This window comes from Crinia signifera, chromosome 1 (assembly GCF_055691185.1).
Source record: "Crinia signifera chromosome 1, ASM5569118v1, whole genome shotgun sequence".
Taxonomy (NCBI): domain Eukaryota; kingdom Metazoa; phylum Chordata; class Amphibia; order Anura; family Myobatrachidae; genus Crinia; species Crinia signifera.
This window is the reverse complement of record NC_139217.1, coordinates 438,275,876-438,303,731: the sequence shown is the minus strand read 5'-3', so window position 1 is coordinate 438,303,731 and position 27,856 is coordinate 438,275,876. Positions and strand designations below refer to the sequence as shown.

The 27,856-nt window shown below is 44.0% G+C and overlaps 1 protein-coding gene across 1 annotated transcript in view; it reads left to right on the top strand.

Moving 5' to 3' along the window:
- Nucleotides 1-25,576, top strand: part of LOC146015972 (uncharacterized) — a 34,381-nt gene extending 8,805 nt beyond the window's left edge. The window contains exons 3-4 of the mRNA XM_083151696.1: nucleotides 24,766-24,952; nucleotides 25,500-25,576. Coding sequence (XP_083007822.1) covers nucleotides 24,766-24,952; nucleotides 25,500-25,576 — 264 coding nt within the window. The remainder of the gene's footprint in view (nucleotides 1-24,765; nucleotides 24,953-25,499) is intronic.
- Nucleotides 25,577-27,856: the final 2,280 nt, after the last annotated feature.

Sequence of the window (27,856 nt, the reverse complement as noted above, 5' to 3'; positions counted from 1 at the left end):
TTCTGCAGGAGACTCCCTGAAATAGCAGAAATCTCCCTCTCTCCCTCATTAATCTAGCAATCTCCCTCATTTCACCTAGCCCACATTACGCTGTTACATTTTTTGGGGAAAAAGGAATGAGAGATTGATACATTTACATTGAATCATCAGCACCATTTCCCAGCACTTACTAACTGCTTTGGGGCTCATCTACATTCGGATATAAGTCATTGTAAAAGATTCCACTCAGACGTAGCAGTACACACCCACGCTTCTGTCTGCTATATGGGGGCGGACATTTTATGATGGTCCGTCTCCATAGCATCAGAATGAAGCCAGGAGGGGAGCCAGGACCACCACAGCGAATACAGGTAAATCTGCGGGGGATGGGGGGACATGGGCGGCTGGGGGGGGCGCTGCTTTATTATCGGCAGGGGGGGGGGGTGACGGGACCACCTCAGTGAATACAGGTAAAGCTGTGGGGGATGGGGGGGGGGGGGCATAAAAACAAATGACAGTGAAATTAATAAAATATGATTAAAAAAGAAATGTAACAATAAGAGATTCTAAAATATGTGTGATGTGAAATAGTAACTGAGGTGATCGGAATGGTGCGAATTTGGCCCCGTTCCGATATTGAGGGGTCTGCACATGCGTACGTGCATATTTGTGCATGTGCAGACCCCAGGAACTAATGGTTTGGGCGAGTTTCACACTCGCTGAGTCGTTGCCTCCAGAGGGGGCCGGAGGAGTCGGACAGAGGGCCAGATCAGGGGAACGCCTAGAATTTTAAGGGCGCCCTCTGGGAACGTGGGCCTGATGGCTGCCAGAGGCAGGCGGCTGAGACACCGGAGGAAATCAGTTTAGACTGACTTTTATTTCTGAAAACATTACAATATGCTAAGAGGTTAATTAGTGTCAGGTGGTGTTACCAGTGTAATTATACGGATAAGACGAGGGTAACGTATAACGGATGGAGTAGAAGTAAGATAAATAATAAAGCGCAACAGAATTTGCTGTGCTATATAAGAAACTGTTAATAAATAAGATAAATAATGTAAGCAATAACAAAATATAATTAAACAAGTTGCAACGAGAAAAGTTAAAACAATAAAAAAGACTGAAAATGAATCCATAGGGAAGCCGCGTGAATTGGTTTATGAATTGTCCGCTGTGTAACTGCAGCGCAAAATATGAAGCAAAATTAATAATTTGGGCTCATTTCGTCTAAAAATAGACTCTGACGATCACCCAAACAACTCACGCTGCTCCTAAGTGAATAGATCTCAATTACTCAAACAAACGATGTGATTATTACCTGGTGAAACATCCAGAGAGTACAATGAACGGCAATTACATCAAAAAATTCTATGTAGCATTTATTATTTTACACAATATTCAGTATAAAGAACAAATAATACAAAAGAACAACATACTGTAAAAAATGCAGTCATATAAACTATATAAAAGCTGACTCCAAGGTTTTCAGATGGCCTGCTAAAACCAGAGCGGATCCCCTCTCTCCTTCCAGAAGGTGCCACAGTTTACACAAAAACAGATCACCACCAGTTGACAGCGCCCTAGGTAATCACCCTGCTTGCTTACCCCTAGAACCGCCACTGACTTTTAGAGTTGTAGCAATGTGAGTTCATTCAAATGTAAAAATACAGTTTTAAAACATTCTTATTATACTCATATACTGCTACCCTTTGGACACTTACGCCAAATATACAGTACTTCTACCCCCTGTAGAAAACGCCACAGGAAAATAGCATATAAACGCATAGTATAACTTCAATTGATCAATGATTGGCATTTGCAATGTGGTATTGAACCATATTCCTGCCTTTTAATATTCATTTTTGTTCATACTCTCTGTCAGTGGTTCCTAAACTTTTTTAACTTCTTCATTGGTACTTCCGAGAATTTTCCGGGTTATGCTCCAGGGCGCAGACTAGCAAACCCAAAATATTCTCGGGAGTGCCACTGCCTGTGTTCCCTCCTGCCAGGCAGCGCAGCTGAGCGCTGAGATCAGCGCTGCCCTCAGCTTCAGCCACTGAACAGCTCCTGCTGCCTCCTTACCCCAGCTGTGTGCGGCGTGACCTTGCTAACGTTACGCCGCACAAAACCGAGTTGCCGGGGGCAGCGGCTGATGGAGTGCTCAGTGGTGCTGCCCAGCCCCGGGAAACGGAGTGGTATTGGGGGGGGGGGGGACGACTTGCCCAGTGGAGGGCGCTCCCTAAAAAATAAAACACCACTGAAGGGGTTAAATCAAGGTGCACTATAGTATCAGAATTTTATTCACAGCCCCCCTGGGTCAAAAGATTCTTATTGATAAATTAAGATTTTTTTTTTTTAACAAATTGTGTTTATATGTAATCTTTAGGTTTAATTATGCAGTGAGGGACAGGATGTGATTGTCCACCTATTTTATGATTGCTGCCACAAGCACTGGTTTTTAATTTGCTAATTACACTGACCAGGAGTGCCCTCCTACCATTTGACTGTCCACTAACTGCCCAGTTTGTTCTATCCCTATTTCTAATGGTTAAGTGCAATGGAACCTGCTCCACTGTATAAGAAACTTTGGTACTTATGTAGTATCTGGGCGCCCGATTTTAAGATCGGGTCAGAAAATCGCATCGAATCTAAATTGCATGCGAGATCGCATGCAATCCAATGCGATTCGATGCGATTTTTCATAGGATTCAATGTTAACAAGGTCCTGTTCATTTCCCCACTATCCAAGTGGGCATAGAGTTGATTTTATATAGCGTGGCGAGCGCAGCGAGCCGCGCGAGGGGCCGCATATTACTTAAAATGTTTTACGCGTCCCCTCGCGGGGCTCGCTGCGCTCGCCGCGCTTCGGGCTCGGTGGCTCGCTGCGCTCGCCACGCTATATAAAATAAACTCTATGCCCACTTGGATCCTTGAATGCTATGAAAAATCGCATCGAATCGCATCGGATTGCATGCGATCTCGCATGCAATTTCGATGCGATTCGATGCAATTTTGCCGAAAAATCGCGTCGAATCGCATCTGATTGTATGCCTTAAGGCAGTGATTTTCAACCGGTGTGCCGCGGCCAGCTGACAGGTGTGCCGCCATGCCTCAGGTCACGGCGACACACCAGCGGAGTTTCACTTTGACAGGGGGGACGGGCAGGCGGCTCGGCATCATCCGCCCCCCCTGTCAGTGTGCGTCCATGTGCGCACTGCCCGCCCGCTTACGGCTCCCCCGCTGTGCACTGTCCGGGACTCGAGAGACATGCTGTGCTGCTATGCAATAATCATATATCCCGCTGGACCACTAGCCGATGGGCGCTTGCGGTCCAGCAGCCAATCAACTGGTGGCTGCTGGACCGCGAGCGCCCATTGGCTAGTGGTCCAGCAGCGGGAGATATGAATATTACATATCAGCACAGCACGTCTCTCTCCCGTACATAGCGGGGGAGCCGTGAGCGGCACACTGGACGCACACTGACAGGGGGGAGGGGTCGTCGGCGTGTAAGCACAGGCAGGAGGGGGGTTTGCACACAGACGCACACTGGGAGGAGGAGGTGGGGGGGAGTGAGGTGAGCGGGCCGGCTAACCATCGGCTGGCTAACTTAGTATGGTGTACTCCCACCCACTCTCCCACCCTCCTGCACTCACCCAGTCACTCCACTGCAGATACCCTCCCAGCCACCCTTCCACCCCACTGCAGATACCCTCCCAGCCACCCTCCCACCCCACTGCAGATACCCTCCCAGCCACCCTCCCACCCCACTGCAGATACCCTCCCAGCCACCCTCCCACCCCACTGCAGATACCCTCCCAGCCACCCTCCCACCCCACTGCAGATACCCTCCCAGCCACCCTCCCACCCCACTGCAGATACCCTCCCACCCTACTGCTCCCACCCTCCCTCCCTGCTGCACACTACTGGCGGTGCATTGAATTGCAAATAGCGGACGGGAGCCAGGAGTGGGCCACTGCACAGTTCTGTCCCCCTTGGCAACGAGCAAATTCAGTCCACCTTGGCATCGAGCATGAAGCCCCTGGCATTGAGCATATAGGTAAGTGGCACTTATGTGTCAAATGTGTATGGTGTGTTATATAGTATGTCATGGGCATTGCGGTGTGTTATATAGTATGTCATGGGCATTGCGGAGTGTTATATAGTATGTCATGGGCATTGCGGAGTGTTACATAGTATGTCATGGGCATCATGTGTGGGCTTATGTGTAATCGGAATTACAAAGTTCACTAAAATGTGCAATGGGCATTACGGTGTGTGGCATAACATGTAATGGCCATTATGGCATGTGGTATACGGGTGTGCGGTGTGTTGGCATTATGTTAAAAATTTGACCTTCGGCGCGCACTGTCCATATTATCCCTCGTTTGCAAGAAATTTGTTGAGTCCTGGCATAATGTGTAATGGCCATTGCGGTATATGGCATAGCTTGTAATTGGCATCACGATGTGTGGCATAACTTGTAATGGCCATTAATGTGTGTGATATAACATGTAACTGGCATTATGGTATGCAAAATATCTGGAATATCTGATTAAAAAATGTTGGTGTGCCTTGGCAATTTTGAAGTCTTGTCTGGTGTGCCGCGACCTGAAAAAGGTTGAAAATCACTGCCTTAAGGTAAGGCATACAATCACAAAATCGGGCACCCAGATACTACATAAGTACCGAAAATAAATAAATAATAATAATTCATTTAAATGGATTTGAAGGATGCTAAAAATTAAGTACAGTATTAAAAAAAAAAGAAGCAAGACCTCTTTTGTACATTGTAATAATTGAGTACATTTACAAATATCACATCTATATCACTGTACATAATCTTTAATTATAACTTTAAGCAAAAGAAGGTAATAGAGTTATTTTACTTTGTCATGACTTCATTATACATAATCTTGCATAGCTAAGTGAGCATTTTATCTGCCTGGCTGTTGCTTTGCATGCACAGGAATTAACAAGTAAGTGACTTTATACCATCTAATCAGCATTCACATTCTTGCGGCATTACTAATTGCAATTTGCATGCTCGCTGGAGTTCTTTTAATTGCTACCAAGCTGCTGAGTGTATAAACTAATTCATAACAATGGTTGACTGCACTCTGGACAATCTGTACCCTGATCGTCATAACGGGTATTTATATGAAATGAGAATTGGCTTTTTCTAATAAAAAAGGTATCCAATAATCCCTGGTAATTTATGTATAATGGGGATGCGGGACCATTTGTCTACAACAAGAAGATAGACAGCCATTAGGTCGATACCATTAGTTTGACAACTCAATAGGTCGACATGCTTTTAGGTCGACATACCATTAGGTCGACATACCATTAGGTCGACATGTCATTAAGTCGACATGCCATTAGGTCGACACTGCCATTAGGTCGACAGTGTCTAGGTCGACAATCAAAAGGTCGACATGGTTTTTTTCACAGTGTTTTTCCCAAATGTCGACACAGTCGACATGGACACAGTTTGAAGTAAACTGCAGATCCTCGCATCGCTCGCTTCGCTCGCAATGCTTCGGGCTCGGTGCCTCGCTGCGCTCGGCACACTATTATAATCGAACTCCATGCCCTAGTGGATGGTAGGGCATGAAATACCGCCTGTCGGCACATGTCGGCTCAAAAAACAGTGGAAAAAACCATGTCGACCTTTTGACTGTCGACCTAGACATTGTCGACCTAATGTCAGTGTCGACCTAATGGCATGTAGACCTAATGACATGTTGACCTAATGGTATGTCGACCTAATGGTGGGTCGACCTAAAAGCATGTCGACCTATTGAGTTGTCGAACTAATGGTGTCGACCTAATGGCTGTCTATCTTCTTGTTGTAGACAAATAGTCCGGATACCGTATAATGGTAATCTCCCATAACCAGCCTTAACTAAAGTTCTTTTTTGCGGTACAATTTACCTGATATTGTCAAATAAAAACACAGGGTCCGAGACAAATTCTCATTTCCATGCTTTTTCCACAATCGCGGGCACAAAATAACGACACTCATCATGGATTTTGTTTCATCTGTCCTCAGCCAGATGAAACAAAATCCCCTATATTGACGGCTATTAGTAATAATTAGAAACAGGATTATATGCATCTGCATATTTGCATATGCATTTGCATATTTTGCCCATTCTCACTGGTTATTGCATATTTTACCTAAAATCTAGTGATGGTGCATATTTTAGGCCCAGCCCTCTTCCCACCCACGAGTCATAGCACTGCTTTGCCCTGCTGCTGCTGGCCAGGTAGTGGTAGAGTGTGCAAGCCAGGCCAATATGTGCGCAGAGTGGGGAACCTTGGATATACGATATGTCTGACACTGCTCTAGGCTGCCAATCCATGTTGATAAAAGTCAGTCAGGGCGGATGCCATTACGAAGCTCCTGAACCTTTGCCTGCCCCTGGCCTGGGACTTCATACCTCCCAACTGTCACGATTTTAGAGGGACAGTCCCGATTTTCGGGTCCTGTCCCGCTGTCCCACCCGCGGCAGGCATTGTCCCGCTGCGGGGGGGTGACAGTTGGGAGACCCCCAATCTAGTAGAATAGACACTGTGCGCATGCGCACAGCGTCTATTCTCGTATGAAAATGAGGTCGCGGCTAATTAGCATAAGCCGCGCCCTCATTTGCATACGCCCCGCCCCCTTTTCGTGCGCTGCCGCGCGAGTGTCCCTATTTCATACGGACAGAAGTTGGGAGGTATGGGACTTTACACCAAGAGACAGACTTCTGCAGCAGAGGAGGTGGGCGGAAGGGTTGTGACATCATGCGGCACGGAGGAAATGCCATGTCACAGGGAGTATGTGGCGCAGGGAGGAAGCCTTCCACTGCGCCGCCCTCACACGCTATGCTGACATTTGATCCATCGGCGCTGGAGATAAGGGTCCGTGTAGTTGATGTAAGAAGAGCTTTGGACGCTGCAGTATGCTGTAGCAGCCAGCATACTGACATCTGCAGATGCTGTGGGCCTATTTTTGAGGTTTATTTGCAACTAATTGTATGCTGATTTTTAAATAAATAAGTTTAAAAAAAAAGTTTAAAAGTTAAAAACTTTTTTTATTATTTAATGTAGCATATTTTAACACTTTTCATGCATATTTTAAGTATGTTTCATGCATATTTGCATGCATATTTCAAGCTTTTTTTGTTGCATATAATCCTGTCTCTAGTAATAATTGAATCCCCCTTAGCAAATGAACCCCCAATTAGTGTAATGCATCTCCGTGCATACCTTGCTTCACATGCCAAGCTCTACGCCAGGTGATTCTCTCCTCTGCAGATTCACCCATCACACTTTAGCGTTCCAAGTCGAGTTCCAAGTGGGTGGTCAAGTATTAAAAAAACTTTTAAAAAAAAGTGGGAAAACTGTCCTTTTGTACATCGACCATTGCCGTTTCAACTTATTATCTGTGTCATAATTTTAACAATGTTAACCATATTTATGTCAACCAAGTTCAGTAAAATCTTACAGGGGGAAATCTTCAGTGGAGGAGGTCCTTGTGAATTATAAAGAAACCTTTATGTGAATATAGAGACCGCTATCAAGGTCAGTGTTCCAAGGGGAACACCTGACATTGACCTCTGAAATTAAATTTAGACAGCGCCTTTTGTGGATTTTACACTTGTTTGTAAAAGTATAAAATTCTTAATTAAGGGCCTAAGGGCCATATGTGTTAAGCTTCACAAAATGATAAAATGGAGAGTGATAAACAGCCAGCCAATCAGCTTCTAACAGCCATGTTGCAGGCTAGATTTGAAAAATAATAGGTAGGAGCTGATTGGTTGGTTGTTTAGCACTGTCCACTTTATCATTTTTTGAAGCTTGATACATTTGGCCCTAATTCAGCTTAAGTTGTAACTTTGCTAGGATTTGCTGAATTACAAATTAAGCTGAATTAGGCTCTTAATAATACATTTATTTTTTGCTCATTTATTTGACAGTTTTGGCTGAATATGTTGCTCTCAATTTGCATTTGATGCACAAACTAGAAAACGAATAGTCTGCTGATTGCTTGAGCCAAATTATTTTTAGCAGTCTGTCCTGCGGTTTGTAGCTACAGTACTTCTTAGTATTATTCAGAGATTCTTTGCCTTTTAATACATTCTTTTAGCAGGAATAATTTCCCTTGAATCCATTTTCATCACAGGCCTTTGTTCAGGATTGATCTGATCACAGTAACATCACTGCCAAATTGTGTAATGAAAGAAAGGTCAAATTCTGCATATTCTTGTGTCTGTTTGCAACAGCAAATCTCTTCGGATTGCCTTTGTCTCAAAGAAGCCTTTATATTATTTTCTTCATTGTACTTCGCTGTAATTTAATAACATTTATTTGTCCTTATTCTTCCTACTGTACTATACTGTTCTAGTGCAATTTATTCCCATATGTTTTTAAATTGATCTCTTGGTATAATACTGATCCGATTATGATGATTATTGTTGGCTGGTAAGTTTTTTGCATTCTACCCATAAGGAGCAGTAACAATTTTGTGTCTTATAATAAATATCTTAACTGGTCTATGTACTAAGCCACGGAGAGAGAGAAATTGGATGGAGAGTCATTTTCAGCCATTCAGCTTCTTACTGCCATGTTATAGGCTATGTTTGAAAAATGGAGCTCATTGGTTGTTACTTAACCCGATATCCTATTAACCAATCATTGAAAGGCTCACCAGGGGCTATCTAATTAGCCCCCAAAAGCCTGCTGTGCTGTGGTTTATCAGGGATATTGTTTTGTCTGACTTAGGAAGGTGAAGCAAAATCCCCAAGAGCGGTCCTGTTTTCCTGTGATGGCCGAACACACAGGTTTTACTGAATCTGTGTTTTCATGAGAGCTCATGCTTTATACCTAATGGCCTAATCTCGGCAGGTGGCCACACTTCCCCTGATTAAGCCACACACCCAACATTTTACCGGGGCCCGGCATACCTCTCGGCGGCCCTGGCTGTATACAAAATCTCCATTCCCAGGGATCCACCCACACAGAATCAACCCCTATGTAAGCAAAAGTGTAATTCTTTAAATTGTAATTGTTCTTTATATTGTCTCTTCACACAATTGTGTTATGTTATTATTAGTGCAAATCAAAATCTTCTAAATTGAAAAAAAAAAAAAACGACAATAATTTATTATCTGGGAAACAATATTTGTATGCACCTCTAACAACTGCTACATGCCATGATTTGCTAATTATATAATATATGGATATTTAAGTCTCGGTGTCTGCAGTGTGCAGGACTTATTACAAAGACACATTTATTCTGCAGGAATCTAGTGATTAATGCCAGCTCTCTGCTCAGCTTATGACCTGCTGGATCAGCATGAGTTACCATTGACATCTTTATCCTACATGAACCTGTCTAGACTGGGCCGGAATTACAATAGTGAACCTTACAAATCAAAATAATAGGGTAAGCGAATGAAAAGCATGGCAACCCCGCATTTCCACTGTTTTATTTATTTGATCACTAGATGAAACTACTTATACATGTGTACAGAATCAGGCCTGCTGTCATTCACATGCAAATGTGGATGCTTTTCATGCGATCAGCGCAATCACATAAAAAGAGCCAAGATCGCATGTAAATTGCCTCATGTATTTCCAGCTTAAGACAATTTTTGGCGGGAAACCTTCCATCTTGTGCACATGAAGAAAAAAATGCCTCCATTTCGAAAATAGCAAAAAAAAAAGATATGAGGGTAATTGTATTTAATATAATTTTATTTGTAAAGTGAAACTTTCTCAGTAATTAATCCACAAGGCAATATTCTCTTTTGTGTATATGATACTTCATTACTTTATAATGTGTACGAATAGGGTAATGTAACTTTAGCATTTACCGCTGCCCCCTAAGTGGACGTGGAAGCCTTGCAGAAGATCTGCCATATGAACTGCCGGAAAAATACCCTCAAGCCTAAATACTGAACGCCTAAATTCGCAAGCCAGAAGCAAATGAGCATTACCGAGCTGCGAGTGTTAGCGGCAACAAGGTTTATACAAGCGGGCCTTGCAAGCAGCACAGTAGTACAGATAAGGATGCCGCACTTCCACATACAAATTCCCCAAAAGGCCTGTATACATTTTATATATATTAATGGTAACACATTTTGATTTTAAGTGCTTTTCATCTTCCTATATGTTATACAGAAAATTATATATATAAAAAGAGCTGCTGAGCAGGGCCGGGCTGGGCCGGGGGGCAGGGGGCCATATGACCCCCGGGCCGCTCTAACAAGTAATAGTGCGGGCCGCCTCATATATTACCTCCTCCTCCCGTCCTGTACTCCTGTATGCGGCGCCGCGGCTACAGGAACATGGCCGCCGGCGTCCTGCATGAGGACATCATCTCCTATGTGCAGGGCAGGGCCCGGCGCTGACACCACCCACCCGTGCGTCTAGGGGTGGAAGAGGAGGAGGATGGAGGAGGACAGACAATAATATACTCGGAGGACGGAGCGAGAGCTGCGAGACGCAGCGCGGGAATGCAGGACAGAGTCAGACAGGCAGGAGCCGCAGCATTGCAGCACGGACCGGCCGGCAAAACTTGAAAGGCACTGAGAGTGCCTGTGACAGGCTAGTGAGGTGACATTTATTGGAAGTTTTATGGGGGAGGGGGGGGGGCGGGAGAGCAGCCTGTGGTGTCCAAGAAATAATTATACAGGGGGAGCAGCCTGTGGTGTCCTGACAATTATACCAGGACACCACAGGGGGAGCAGCCTGTGGTGTCCTGGTATAATTATACAGGGGGAGCAGCCTGTGGTGTCCTGGTATAATTATAATTATATCAGGACACCACAGGCTGCTCCCCCTGTATTTATACCAGGACACCACAGGCTGCTCCCCCTGTATAATTATTACCAGGACACCACAGGCTGCTCCCCCTGTATAATTATTACCAGGACACATGCAGCCTGTGGTGTCCTGGTATAATTATACAGTGGGAGCAGCCTGTGGTGTCCTGGTATAATTATACAGGGGGATCAGCCTGTGGTGTCCTAGTATAATTATACAGGGGAGCAGCCTGCGGTGTCCTGGTATTATGCAGGGGGAGCAGCCTGTGGCGTCCTGGTATAATTATCCAAGAGCAGCCTGCGGTGTCCTGGTATAATTATCCAAGGGGAGCAGCCTGTGGTGTCCTGGTATTAATATACAGGGGGAGCAGCCTGCGGTGTCCTGTATTATTATGCAGGGGGAGCAGCCTGTGGTGTCCTGGTATAATTATACAGGGGGAGCAGCCTGTGGTGTCCTGGTATAATTATAATTATATCAGGACACCACAGGCTGCTCCCCCTGTATTTATACCAGGACACCACAGGCTGCTCCCCCTGTATAATTATTACCAGGACACCACAGGCTGCTCCCCCTGTATAATTATTACCAGGACACATGCAGCCTGTGGTGTCCTGGTATAATTATACAGTGGGAGAAGCCTGTGGTGTCCTGGTATAATTATACAGGGGGATCAGCCTGTGGTGTCCTAGTATAATTATACAGGGGAGCAGCCTGCGGTGTCCTGGTATTATGCAGGGGGAGCAGCCTGTGGCGTCCTGGTATAATTATCCAAGAGCAGCCTGCGGTGTCCTGGTATAATTATCCAAGGGGAGCATCCTGTGGTGTCCTGGTATTATTATACAGGGGGAGCAGCCTGCGGTGTCCTGGTATTATTATGCAGGGGGAGCAGCCTGCGGTGTCCTGGTATAATTATACAGGGGGAGCAACCTGTGGTGTCCTGGTATAATTATAATAATATCAGGACACCACAGGCTGCTCCCCCTGTATTTATACCAGGACACCACAGGCTGCTCCCCCTGTATAATTATACCAGGGCACCACAGGCTGCTCCCCCTGTATAATTATTACCAGGACACCACAGGCTGCTCCCCCTGTATAATTATTACCAGGACACCACAGACTGCCCCACCGGAATAATTATAACCAGGACACATACAGCCTGTGGTGTCCTGGTATAATTATACAGTGGGAGCAGCCTGTGGTGTCCTGGTATAATTATACAGGGGTATCAGCCTGTGGTGTCCTAGTATAATTATACAGGGGAGCAGCCTGCGGTGTCCTGGTATTATACAGGGGGAGCAGCCTGTGGCGTCCTGGTATAATTATCCAAGGGGAGCAGCCTGCGGTGTCCTGGTATAATTATCCAAGGGGAGCAGCCTGTTGTGTCCTGGTATTATTATACAGGGGGAGCAGCCTGCGGTGTCCTGGTATTATTATGCAGGGGGAGCAGCCTGCGGTGTCCTGGTATTATTATGCATGGGGGAGCAGCCTGTCAAAGTTATACTAATAAAGTGTCTTTGGTATAATTAACTCCAGGCCTAATTTTTTTATTTTTTATTAATACATATTTTTTAAACGAAAAACCTCAATTTAACGATGCACTGTTCTTATGGGCCAGTGCTCTGGACTTGCCCCCCAGGCTAAAAGTTGCCAGCCAGCCCCTGCTGCTGAGTATTTTGCGCGGATACATAAATAGATTTAATTGTCTACATAGGTTATGTTCACAACTGTGTACAACTGTCATCGAGGTGCCAAATATTCATCACCTCTGTATAGAATGGTATCATGCATCTGTATTTCTGCACTTAAGAGGTGTTCTGCCAGTGGCCAAAATAGATGCATATTAATAATACATAGTAAAGTAGGAGATACACTATATTGCTCATTTTATATTATTCATAGATTCTGAGTAATTGTGTTGAAGTGGAAGTTTATTGTGAGTTAAGAGATCTATATATAAAAAAGTCAGACCCATAATATACTTGAAGATGTTACGGGCTTTAGATGCTGCTAAAAGCCTTGCTTATATGGTCCCATCAGTCAAGGCACACACAAGGGATTACATTTACTAAGCTCCGTGTTTGCCACCCCACAAACATAGTCAGCCATGGGCTCTTTGATGCGTTCCTTTTTCAAAAATTACTAGGGGGAAAATATATCAGGTCAACCTGTATTTTAAGAACCAGCGCCGGGCTCTTGGACTGGTCATTGTTCAAAAAAAAAAAAAAAATTAGGCAAAACAAATGTAGGGTTCTTCCATAATTGTGAAACAACCACCAGGTTCCACTAGCCAGGGAAATAATTCCACGGGTGTGGTACAGGGGTCCGACAGTCGGGATCCCGACAGTCATTAGCCCGACGTCGGGACAGCCTGGTGAGCGCACCTAAGCCTCTTGCGGGCTTGCTGCGCTCGCCACGCTGTGGGCATGCCTCGCTATGCGAGCCACCTATTACGTATTCTATTCTCCCTCTATGGTGGTCGTGGACCCCAACAAGGGAAAATAGCCGACGGCGGCCGGGAAACCGTCTGCCGGTGTTTTGACAGTCGGCATCCCGACGTCGTCGGGTAAATGCCTGTCGGGATCCCGACTGTCGGGACCCCGTCCGGCACCCAATGCCACAGCCAGGGGACATGCTTATATTAATCCCGTGACTGTAACATTAACCCCCCCTAACTAGTCAACCCAGGCTAAGATATCCTAGAGGAGTGGGGACTCCCCCAAAAAAGCTACCCCCCCCCCCCCCTCCAGGCAACTAAAACCAGAGCTGAAGCCCAGGGCTATACCCACCACCCCGGGGGTATAAGGTGACAGGTCCATTGCTTAGTTTTGGTTTTATATACTGTAGTTAATACAGACGTTGAGATATGAGATATATGTGGTGCTCAGGTATGGAGGTGGAGTGAACAAATCTAGTGGCATAACCATGCCAACTTCCCCCCAAAAGAGTTAAAAAACACACAGGAATAATAATACGCATTTAAAATGCACAGCAGAAGAAATATCCCGTAACATTTCGCCGCAAATTAGTAAAAAAAATTTTTTACATTTTTTGGGGGCTGTTTAATACCATCCATGTGGATTCCAATTGGGAACATAAAAGTATACCTAGCGCACCGGTACTGGAACAAGGCACCTTGCCTGAAGCAGAGGACACGATACACTATTTTGTAGTCCAAGAAAATCTACAAATTGTCAACGAAACATTAAAAAATAAATTTTGGTATTTTCATGTTCTGACCATTTTCACGTCAACATTTTTGTTTGTGTAGGCTTTTTGTCTATTTTGACGTTGTGCATGTCAACTCTTTGATGTCAACCTAGAGACACTGTCGACCCCTTTATACCAATAGCATTTACTTGTATTCTACACATAGCTATTTAAAGTGTCTGAACAACTGAACCCCGACCTTATCTCTGACATCACAACATATTTTCTTCCACAGAGATATTTCAGTTGCCTAGTTGCCTTTGTTGTACGATACAAAAAGTCAAGTGCGCACAACAGAATACTTTTGTACTGTGCCCAAAAGATGATTTTTCACATACCATTGGAATTGTATGCTGCTTTTAAAATCCTGACCGTAACCATGCTCTTTCATTGTGACGAACGACTCAATAAAGTTAGAATATATTGGGAGAAACAATTACCTGGGACATGTAGATGAATTGAACCTAACTATCGAAGTTTAAAAACATTGGTTGTGTAATATTATACTGTAGTATGAAATCTGATCTGCCCGTGATGTCATACAAGTCTATGGCCCTTATTCTGAACTGAGCGGTACGGCCCGCGTGCGGCCGTACCGCCGATGTTTTCACTCTGCACATGCGCAGAGGTCAATCTGCGCATGTGCAGGCGAAATCGCCGCACATAAAGTTTCTACGCCGCAAAGGGGGCGTATAGGGGCGTGAGGGGCTTCATACCCTCATTTCCCTATGCATACGCCCCGCGTTTCATGGGCGTTCCCATGCAAACGCGGGGCGTATGCATGGTAATGAGGCTATGACGCCAGTGATGGGGGCGGAAAGCTGACATCGCCGGATGTCAGTTCTCCGCCCCCATACAAGCTTTCACACGGACGATTGTCCGTGTGGTCTCAGCTTGCGGGAGCTGGTGGGGCGTGCGGCCCTGCCTTCGATGGTCGCAGACCATCGAATGCAGGGGGCAGCTCCCACCATGGTGGAGGCGTACGCCCCACCATTTTCATGCGGATCGCCAGCCGTCCGTGTACGGACGGCCGTGGCGATCCGTATTGTGGGCGGGGATTGGTTTGTGCGGCCGGAGCACCGTATGCGGCTCCGGCCGCACAGATCTGAATAAGGGCCTATATATGGTCACTGGTGCACAATAAGAACTATAAATACTTGAATTGCTCGAGTTACTGTTTCTGTATTACTTCTATAATTAGAAATTCGATGAGCTGTAAATATTAATTATTGTCTAGCACAAGTATAATACATGAACCATATAACTCTTTGTACCTTTTTTGACAACAATAAAATGCATTCTATTTATAGGTTTGTCTTATTTTCTCAGTGTATTCAGTGAAAGGACATAAGATACAGGGCTCAGAGATGAGAAAGGCTCTGTAGGTGCTGCACACCCTGGCAGGGTGAGCCTGCAACACGCAATCATGTTAGCATAAGGGCATTGCAGCCAATAAATTGAAACTTTATTTTACATTACTGGAAGTGAAAGCCAAAATATGAGCAAGCATGCTCCCAACATCTGCAGGGGCTGACTGTTCAGAAATATTATTTTATTACATTAGACCAGGGGTCCTCAAACTAATTTGCTCTGGGACCCCATCAAACAATAAAAATAATTACAGGGCCCCAGAAGGTGACTGCAGAAGGTCATCACATATCACACGTGTAGTCAGCAGACAGCACATACATGGCAGCATTGTGGAGGCACAAAATGATGGGAGGAGTCTAATATACCATAACCCATCACATCACATGTGTAGTCAGCAGACAGCCCATACATGGCAGCATTGTGGAGGCACAAAATGATGGGAGGAGTCTAACATAACAGACAATTCACTCCTTAAATCACTGACTGAGAGTAGAAAAGTCATGAGCCTGATGGTCAGCAAAATGGAGTCGCGACCCCATGCTGAGAAGGTCAGGACCCACAGTTTTAAGAACCGCGGCTTTAGACCGACTATTCATTTTTTATAAAATAAAATGAAATCCTACCTATGCAGTAGCTGGGTCATGTGCTTCTTGTTAAGTAATCCACATGAGCATTACCATTTACAGGTGTGGTATGCTGGCCCGACAGTTGGGATTCTGATGGTCAGTATACCGACATCAGAAACTTGTCCGCTGGTACTCTGACAGGTGGGAGAGCGCAAAGAAGTCCCTTGCGGGCTCCCTGAGCTCTACAACACTGCTGGCTTGGTGGCTCGCTATGCCCGCCACAGGTTGTATTCTCCCTCTATGGGCAGTGCCAAATTAAGGAGGGGTTACTGGGGGTATGTATCCCCAGGCCCCACTCTCTGAGGGGGCTCCCCGCCACCCGCACAGATTGGATCTCTATTACAGATCCGATCTGCAGCGTACGCACCTTACCTCCAGTAGTGAGAGCTGTAACAGCCAGCACCGCACAGTAGGGTTGGGCTGGCTTCTGAGCGAAGGTTCAGCTGTCCAGTAGCTGCAGCCTGCGGCTCAGTAGTTGTATTACGCGCAGGCTGCAGAACAGAACGTGGTGGGAGGAAGGGAGGGCACGCATACAAGTTTATGGTTTTGCATTCTGAGGAGAGATGCAGACAAGCAGGCTCTTCTCCTGATCCATGTGATTTTTCCTGGCAGCAATAACATCTCACCATATTTATACAGTATATTTAGGTTGGAATGTATCAAATAGGTAAAAAGCCAAGGGGGTGAATACTTTCGCAAGGCACTGTATGACTAAGGTGCTTGCAGTTGCACCGAAACAGCTGTTGGCATGGTGACTGGTTCTTGGAGAGGATATGCCCTGCTTACCATGATAGCATCTGAATAATCCTTCTCCTCTTTTACTTATTCTGCTTTGATTTTTTCTATATGCCTTGTCTCAATAAATGTTTTGCATTTTGTTGATTAAGGTATTGCTGGCTTCTTAAAGGTACATAACAACAACGCTGGCTACATGTGCACCCAAACTACCGGTTATGTGTGCCACCGCTACCTCTACCGGAAGTAGGGTGCTCTATGTCCAACCTTAGGCATAACAACACAGCAAACATGTTCCAACAAAAATATCAAATTAATTAATAAAACGACCCATGCTCGGTGGGTGGAAGGGATCAAAAACTGGGAAGAGTAAAAAAAGCTCCTCCTCCAACCTATTTATAAGACAATAGAACCCACCCAAGTCCCTAATTGGCTGGCATCTCTAAAGCACTAAACCAACCCAAACCAATCTTAATTTTATTAAAATAAACAGGCAAATAACTCCAGACAAGCGTAGTCAAGCTCTAGGATATTTTTAGCTGGAGACTAGAACTCCTGGTGACCAACATATTTGTAGCTATGTATTTTTCCCCACCTCAAGATAACATTCTCAGCTCTATAAAAGTTAACATTGTATTTATGATTTGCTCACTTTCCAAACATTGTTTTGGTAGCAACAAGCAATGTTTTATTTATAGCATGTGTCTTTTATATGCGTAGTACACCTCCATTATCAGTAACGTGCATCAGCAAACCATCATGGACCTTGAAATCATATAAGGTGGAATTCCTTACAGTGACTAGGTAAACATAGACTCTAGCTTGATGGATCATAATCCTAATAAAGGGTTACCCAGAACTGTCCATGTGACCGTTCATACTGTACCTTACAATAAAACCATTAGAGATTTTGTTTAAATAGAAAGTACAGTGTTAGCTCTTAATGCTGCCTTCTAAAAGCACAGGGGGTAATGCGGGGTACACACCAGGACGACCCGCTCACGATGCACATCGCAAGCGGGTCGTCAGCGTTTCTTCCAATCCACTCACGATGACGCCGGGGGCACGGCCCGCTCACGATGTGCACCGTGAGCGGGTCCGATCCGATGGCGACCCGGGAGTATGGTTGTTTCCAGATCCTACCTGCTGCAGGTAGGATCTGAATAACGACCGACCGACCCGCGGGACCGCTCATCGGATCGGTATCGGACCACACCAGGACAGAAAAGAGCCCAATCACCACACAATCTACATCCAATCGGTCGGAATTGGATCTAGATTGATGGGATCGGACCCTTGTCGTCCTGGTGTGTACCCAGCATAACTGTGCTGCATATTGCATTATAAAGATAACAACAAATAAAATTTAATCTAGTGAAAAATTATATTTTTTGTAATCAATCTGTTTACCTTTAAGATGTCAGAGTTGTTGATTTTTTTCAAACAGCTATTAATAATAATATACAGTACTGTATACTAAATAGCATCAGATTACCATGGCAACCACAGTTGCATTACAATGATGTAGTGTGCAAAGAGGGTTTGGTGAGCCCTGTTCTCAGCATACACGTTGAGTATTTCCCTTCATCGCTCCGCAAACACTTGCCAGTGTATGGTTATAGACATGGGGAAGCTTTCTTCTGAAACAATTAGACATCAAATACTTTTAGCTGAGTGTTATTTTTTTTTGCATTGGAACTCACACTAATCTCCCCCACTGTGGCCATGCCAATGCAGCTCATGAAAACCACAAAACAAAGGCATACGCACATGCAGGAGGCATGCATCTTGTGCATTAAACACGCTGTTGATGATGATGACTATGATGTTGACGATGATAATCTTCTGTAATTTATGATTGTTTAAGTGCATCTTGATCCCTCCCGTTGATACCATCACTATTGTATGTATGGCTACAGATGTAACCACATAAACCACCATCAAATTGCACAAAAAAATAGCCCCAATAGACGTTCCATGGACCTACGAATCTCCAGAAATCACTACCCATGGCGGAACATCTACGTCGGTCTAGATCTAGAAAGATCTAGAATATTTTTATATTTAATTAGTAGTTTTACTTCATATTTGTACGTGGATTTGTTGACTTTTACATGGCAATTGTGATTTTTGGTAGCACTGTCCAAATGCAGAAGGTCTTCTGCGTATTTTCTTTCACTAAAGTTCTTTATTTTGTATAACGTGGCTAATACGACTACAGGATGTAACAATGTTAGGCCTCATATCATACTTTGGGCGAGATGTATCAAATTGAAAATGCGGTAAAACCCCGGTTTTACCGCATTTTCCAATGTATCAAAAATGATACCGCACTGAAGGGTACCGCCACCTTTGGGTGGTGATACCCTATAGAAGCCTATGGGCTTCTTTTCGCTGCCCACCGACGCCGACGCAAACCCGCCGCCTCGCCGACCCCCCCTCTGGCTTACCTTCCTGAAGGGTCCTCCTGGACCCCGGAAAGTAAGCCCTGCCTCCCCCTAGTGAAGCAGCCGGACATCCTTCCGGCTGCAGGGGGGAGGAGGAAGCGCCGGGGACAGCATGCATAGCTGTCCCCGGCGTGAGGGGACTGCGTGGCGGCAGGGAGGTGACGGAGACCCCCCGCACACCAGTGTACAGGTATCGCGGGGGGCCTCCGTCACCGCGATGCCAGCCGCATATGTTAGTACATATGCGGCAGCATCGCGGCGGGGGGGCGGCGAAGGGCGGCGATGTATTTTAATACATCCCGCCCTTTGTGAACTTAGCTTTTGAAGACTTCTCTGGCTCGCTTCTCCTCCCTTATTACTGCTTCATACATCTACCCCAGAATCTGTGCAATATGTGACAAGTTCACCATTGCATCAAAACACATATATAAAGGCGCATATGGAATGAGGTCAGCATCCCACTGGTAAGGATGCCGGTGAGGCTAGTAGCAGAATCCCAACATCAATTAGGATGCCAGTGCTGGAATCCCGACTGTCGGGATGCCGAAGGTAAATATACAGGCAGCGCAAGTTTGCGCCTGGAGAAAGGGGAGTTAAGTCGCGATTTTCTTCTTCAAGATGCCAACATTGGTATTCAGAGCACTGGCATCCTGACCGCCGGTCATCTGTATGTATCCCATATGTATATGTAATAGGCATGAGCGAGTTCTGGTTCCTGGAGAACCAAACCCCACCCCCCCCCCCAACTTAATTGATCCGAGTCAACTCATGAGCGGTTCCAAATCAAGGCCAAACATTATTTTCCTGCTGTTGGATTCTTGTGAAACCTGGACCTGGCGCCATTTTCATTCCACCGGTGAATTTCAGATAGCCAGAGGGGGACTGCTATGTGAGCTGCAGGACAAAATCAAATGAATGCTACTGATGGGGAAACAAAAGGCCGGATACAACTATTAAGGTGGATCTACAGAGGGGCAAACTACTGAGGGTACAACTACTAGGGGCATTATTAAGGGTACTATTATTGGGGCACAAACTAAGTGGGGTATTACTATATGGGACTGCTGTAAGGAACAACTAATGGGCTTTTTGAAAAAAAAAAGTTTTTTATTTTTACTGCAGGGCTGCCCAGTGTCCCTTATCAGTCCAGCTGTTCTACCCCTTTTTTTTATTAAAAGAAAAACTTTTTTTAACTGCAAGGGCTGTATCAGTCCAAGTGTGCCGTAAAATTCATGGGGTGCTGCTAAGTTTGTCTTATCATGTCCTGGGGAGCTGCCCCTTTTTTTAATTAAAAGAAAAAAAAAAGAAAGTGTTTTTTTTTTTTTTTTTACTGCAAGGACTGTTAGGTGTGCCATATCAGTCCAGGGGTGAGCCAAGTGTACTGTATAATTCATGAGTTTTTGCTAAGTCTGCCGAAAATAATAAAACAGTTTTTTTTTTTATTTCACTGCAGTAGTGTCGCCATGTGTGCCTTATAATTTCTTGTGTGCCGTAACAGTTCAGAGGAGCAGCCCTTTTTTTTTTATAAGAATAAAAAGTTATTTTTACTACAAGGGCCGTTAAGTGTGTCGTATCAGTCCAGGGGTGCTGTATCGGTCCAGGGGTGAGCTAAGTGTGCAGTATAATTTCTGGGGTGAGCCAAGTGTGTCATATAATTTATGGGGTGCTGCTAAATCAGGGGTATAGTTCCTGGGGAGCTGCCCTTTTTTATTAAAAAAGTTTTTATTTTAATTGTTTTACAGCGGGGGTGCCGCCATGTGTGCCGTATAATGAGCCAAGTGTGTCAAGGAATGAGATTTTTAGGAAAATCAAATAGGATTAAACAGTAGTACTAAATTGTGATAATGTAATGGTCTGCGCATAAATAAAAGTGAATGGACAATTCTTTGTGGATCTAACCAGTAAGTCTATGAGTTATTGTTGGACACACAAATGATAGCATTTGAAAATAACCTGTTATTCAGATGTTATATTAAGTCATGTCTAAAGCCATGTCAATTCTAGTATGCTTCAGCTGCCAAACATCTAAGAAAATAACATCACATTTTACAGCAAGACAAATGTACTAAATACCCTGGGAAAACTTTTAACATGTGAGAATCCAGCTCTCTCCCACTTACAGTCACAAAACAAACATTATTATAAGCATTTACCTTCAGGTGCAGCAAGATCAAAGGCATTAAACCATAATCACCTAGTAAAACGTCAAATTATTGACATGATGTCACCTTACCTACCAATTACTTACCTATGATCGCTTTACTTAGAAAGTCATGTGACCTGCTGATCCACTGAGTGAATCTACTGTGTATTTTTAGAATCGAGAGCACAAACACTACACTTCATGCCTTTAATTCTACTTCGATGGACAAAAATTGGTACATTTACTAAAGCTTTTAAAAGTGTCAAGTGGTGCTGTTGCCCATAGCAACCAATCAGCTCCTGTCTATTATTTTCTAGGATGCAATACAGAAATTTGGGCAACATGCCAACTTTTCACTTTTAGAAAATTTAGTAAATGATCTTCTAAGAAATCAAGTCTATGTATACACTTTACACTTTGATATTGGCAATGATTGTTTTTGACTTGCTCCTGAGGAAGCCGGAGATACAAACTGTCCGGGGAAACGCGTTGAGCTGTTTGATTTTTACCTGCCTACTGGAACTATATTATTTACCATTGATCTGCATACTTAAATCTCTATTGGACACGTGAACATCTAGAGCGTCCTCAAATCTATTGGTAAAGTGGTCTAACAGACTTTTGGGATATCTAGCCCGATACCTAAGGATCCACACCAGAAGACAAAGTGGCTACAATCAGGACATTGCCATACAGAGAGACTATGAGAAGATAAATCATCCTTACACAGCAATTAAAGGGAACGCCATTGCCTTTCTCAAAGCTCCCTAAAAATATATGGAGACTATACCAATGGTAATATACAACTACCAGTATTTTATTAATGAGTGACTCATTTCAACTACGGTATATCTAACTTTTATTCTATATACCACTTTTTGCCATCGCTAAGGCGACTAATTTAGTTTTTTTTAATTTTTATATTTTGTGTTTGCATTGTCTTTGTTATATTCTATTTATTTTTATATTATATATTATTTGGGGTCATACATTTATTTTTACAAGAGAATCGTCTAAAATGTATTGTCTTCAGCCAGTGCTGGCATATCTTTTCCTGTTTACTATTATTTGAGGACTGACCACCCCCTGCCAGCAGCTGTTAATTGTGCACCACACAACCCTTTTTCCTGTGGAGTGATGTTAGTGGGGTAATCGGGTTAGCTGTGGAGTGATGGTGGGGGGTATAGGGTTAGGCTGTGAAGTGAAGGTGGTGGAGGGAATAGGGTTAGGCTGTGGAGTAAACATTGTGGGGGGGAATAGGGTTAGGCTGTGGAATTATGGTGGTGATGGGGAATAGGGTTAGGCTGTGGAGTGATAATGGTTAGTGGAATAGGGTCAGGCTGTGGAATCATGGAGGTGGTGGGGAATAGGTTTAGGCCGCGGAGTGATGGTGGTGGGGGGGAATAGGGTTAGGAGGTTTGGTTCATTTTACCCCAACCTAACTACAGTTCCTTATTACACTAAGCAGTGCACAATTTACATAGAAATTAATGGGCCGGCAATTGTGTTTCGTCATAGAGTTGTGGATAGCGGGCAGTCTGATGGTTGTATCGTCTGCCGGGCACCGGGCAGTAGAGGGCAGGTGGCCGATCTTTGTGTCTCCTGGTCTCCCCTGGTGAGCATTTTCCTTGTAACATGAATATCTACATTCACATGACGATTGTCCTTACTAACAAAATGGCCGCCCTTACCGTTCATGACAGACTGACTGACTTAAACAATTATTTTTTTTGCATTTAAATTTCAAGCATTATAGATTGTCTCTGTTTTGTTAGAGTTTAATGAAACTATATTGACATACTCTATATTTCAAATTCTACAGTACCATGTATATTTTATTGTGTATTTATTACACACTGGAATGAGATTTTCAAACTCCACTCGGACAAGTTCATAACTGTAAAATACCTGGGGGTGGAAAGCATTCAGATCAAACGCCCACATATAAGGAGAAGTTTTCCTGGAGGGGATGACATTAGTAAGACTTTGGATTCCCTTACAGTGAAAGTGTATTATATCTTTCTATATTTACCAACTGGAACGGCAGTTAACAAGATCTTATGATTGTTTACATTTTTTGCATTCCTTGCATGCAATCGCCCAGTAATACAATATCACCGAAACCACAAGTGAATCTGACATTTTCTGTTTGTTCAACTGGTAAATAATTAATCCAACAGAAATAATAATAAAAGATGAACATGAGACATGCCGTTGCGGTCGCTTGACGCATGTGAACATTCTGCATTTCCTAAGTTTATGTGCATAGGAAACAAAGCCCGGGAATCTGAAGAAGTAAATGCAACACACCTGGGCTCAGGGGATCTGTAGCTCGGAATGTGTGCAAAGTGTCGAACGCAAACCTTTCCGAATTATACTTAATCTATATAATCCTTGCATCAATAGAGTTCATTCTGAGAACCTCTGGTTTCATCAAGGACATATCAAATGGATTTAGGTGCTTGGCAAAATCATGTTGTCATTCTCCATATGTACTAAAGGCACCCAAACAAAAAATGTAGTACACACCTTGCTGAAGCAGTGACATGAGGGGGATTACTTGAGATGTTTCCCATTGTATAGGACAGTTTCAGATGTTTCATACTTTATTTATATTGAGTCACACAACTGCTTCGCCTCATTTATCCCAGGGATGGGGTGTGGCTGCAGCGGCAGTGCCAACCACATAGTGCAGGGGGGACCACTTAGTACATATATATAGTACTAACATGTTATGATGCATGTAAGAAATATGCTGGCTGGGTATGAGGATAGGGAACATTAAAAATGTTTAAAAATCACGTACCTTCTGTCACAATTGGGGAATCGGTCATTTTTTTATATATTTAGTTTCCCCGATATCCCCAACAGATCACTGATTATCAAGACTGATCTTATGGCAAATCTATCTCTCAGATCTGGTGATCAGATCGGCAGTGCCGGCAGGTTGAGGAATCGGGACATCGCAGTCAGTAAAGTATGGGGGGCATAATATGGCAGTCAGGAGCTAATTGGCTTAAAAGGCTTAGTACATGGTGAACACATTAAGGAACCTATAGTTTGTACTTATGGGCCCATACATCATTAATACATTTGGGGTAATTCTACTTTACACAGATGATTGTGCAAAAATCAGCAACATGCTTTTATGGGGTTATATTGCCAAATCTGACCAAAATTGATCAGAATTTGTAAACACGGTTGTCCAACGTGTTGGACTGAAATAAATTGAATTCTAATGGTTGGATGAAAAAATCTCCAAATCACTGAAACATATCCGCAATGTATGGGATAATATTGGTGAAATATTTTTTTTTTTTTATTGCTGATGTAAGACTCAAAATCGGTGAATATTCAAGTGTTTTGCACGTTGGCGGCCACTAGATAATAATAATTATAATAATGTTATTTATATAATGTAGCACTTTTCTCCCAATAGGATTCAAAGTGCTATACATTTGCCTTTACAGCACAAAAAAACAAAAAAACAGTGGATATTAGTGAAATGCTTGAGTCTCTTTTTGAAGGAATCCAAAGTGGATGCCTCTCGCACTGTGCTGGGAAGAGAAGAGAAGGAGCCACAAATCTGAAAGCTCAACCCCGAGACGAGTTCAAGCAGATTCTAGGTACAGTTTATAGTCCATCATCTGCAGATCTCAGTACTCAAGATGGGCAGTATAGAATCAGAAGCTGCTTCAAGTACTTTGGGCTTTGGTCACGATGGTGCCCGATCATGTTGCTCCATTGAGTTGTCTGCTTGGTGTCTGCTTGATGGAGGTTTAGGGTTCTGTGTTCAGTCTCAAAATTAGACTTCTGAAACTATTATTTTCTTTCTTATTTTTAAAGCAAATTCTTATACCCCGGATCTCTCAATGCAGCTGGTTTTCCTTGTGATGTCATTACTACAGAGGCTTAGATACCAAACTGACATCAATGGTTCGTAAATAAGAAAATTAAATTGGAAAAATACAGTAGCTTTCAGTAGAATGTAAATCAGCTCTTGATGAATCTTGACACAGAGTGAACAGGATCAGATCGATTGTAGCGATTACAATTCGGTTGTCCGACATTTATTTCCTGCTAACAGTTCATTTCATCTATATGTCAGTGAGGGCTTATGTACACAAGCATCATTGTATTCCATTACTCTTGCATGCATGTCTCTTAATGCAGGGATGTGTGAAGATGAGACAGAAAATCACGTTAATTGTACTACTGGGCAGACTGTGACAACTATGGAACAGTTCTGACAACGCAAGTTCCACTTTTGCTTCACTTATCTACAAAATGACCAGTATATACTGTATTTATAAATGTGATTTTACAGTCATGTCATTCTAGGGTGTGCTGTAGTTGGGCTGAGAGTTTTGGTGGGCGTAAGAATTCCAGAATGAACACAGCCGTTCAATTTCATACAATTGATCTCGATTTGGTGTACCAGGAGAAATACTACCGGTTACTCATGTTTGACTAATCGGGTGTACACACAAGGACCGACCTGGTGGCCGTTGACATTGATTCAATATTGACGACCGGCGGGACCAGGATGTAGGCATCGACCAGGAGGGAGGAGGGGGGGCATCAATGCAGCTAACACTGTGTGTTTCAGGGTAATTTTTTATTCCATTTGGACAATCAAATTGAAAGTGACACTGAATAGCATCGTGTGTACAGGCATAACACGCCTATTGGTCACTGTAGGAATTGTTCTATTCTGTTAAAGTTAGCAGTTGGGAATGGGTGTTTGTGATTAAGCATACATGATGGTAACCATTCAGTGTGCTGCAAAGAAAAGCAAAGAAAAAGAAGCTTCAATTCATACAACCGATCTTGATCATTTTGTGTAATTGCTTTCACTAGTAGTTATTTCATTTTTTTGCCACCTGATAACAAGGCACCTAGAGGCTGAATTAGAGTTGCATGGTAATAGCATCACTGTGATGCTTATGAATATGCAGCTAGTGAGTTACCTGCCTAGTGAGGTCCAGCGCTGTCTTCCTCCCCTGTACCTGTAATGCACGCACCCTAACAATGCTGGTGATCGGCTACTGACCAATAAGCATCAGCAACGTCTGCCTGTGCTGCAACCTGTCAGGGACTTGGCCAGGGTTGCCTTTTGTCATCAGGGGGCGGGTCTTGCATCACTAGGGGGTGGGCCTTGCATCATCATCGTTACCCAATTAATTCAAGTGGTGTCTCCCAGCATAGTCATACACTATATATATATATAAAAAAAAAAAAATATATATATATATATATGGTACTTGTGTATTATCACGGCGCCCCCGATATTGATCGTGCAATGTTTTTATCGCATCGCATGTCATACACCCGATGCACTGCGATGTGATGCGATTTTAGCCCCCTATTCGATGAAAAATTGTATAAGCACCCTAATGGGTGCTTACAATGTTAAATGCACCCCCACTCCACCCCCCACTATAAACGTGAACCCGAAGCGTGGCGAGCGGCGGCGGTACGCGTCCTACGACCTTTTCATAACCCCACTATCCACGTCGGCGTGGAGTTGATTTTATAAAGAGTGGCGAGCGCAGCAAGCCCCGCGAGGGGACGAGTATACCTGTGAAGTTATGCGCGGCCCCTCGCGGGGCTCGCTGCGATCGCCACGCTTCGGGCTCGGTGGCTTGCTGCGTTCGCCACACTTTAGAAAATCAACTCCACGCCGACGTGGATAGTGGGGGTATGAAAAGGTTGTAGGACGCGTACCGTGGGCTCGCTGCGCTCGCCACGCTACGGGTTCACGTTTATAGTGGGGGGTGGCGTGGGGGTGCATTTAACATTGTAAGCACCCATTAGGGTGCTTATACAATTTTTAATCGCATCCCATCGCAATGTATGGCATTGTATGCCATATACAATGCCATACAATTTTAAAATTGTATGACATTGTAGAACATCGCGCGATATCGCATCGCATACCATCGCATGCCTTTTGGTATGCGATGCGATGGGCGCCGTGATAATACACAAGTACTATATATATATATATATATATATATATATATATATATATATATACACACACACAAAAAAAAGGTTTACTGTGCCCCCGCTGCCAGCAATCAGGGCTCTGCTATTAATTCATATATGCAAAATTAACATCTGGGAAAGATATAAAATAACTTTGTTCAGACACCTCAACAATCATAGGCAAATGCAGGGGGGTTTTGGTTGCCCGAAAACTCCCCTCCTTTTGGCAAGAGCCTTACAACAATAGCACTGGTATATAATATGATCAATAGAGCTGCCACCACATCCTGCAGTGTAGGGTGTGGTATGGCGCTCCGACAGGGGTGATCCCAATGGTCAGTATCCCAATGTTGGAATACTGACTGCCGGTACTCTGAGAGGGGGGGGGGCGAGCGCAAAGAAGCCTCTTGCATGCTCGCTGTGTTTGTCACGCTGTGGGCCCGGTGGCTCGCCACAGGTTTTACTCCCTCTCTATGGGGATCTTGACCCCCACAAGGGAGAATAGCCCCTGTGAGTTGGGATACCCCTGTCAGAGCACC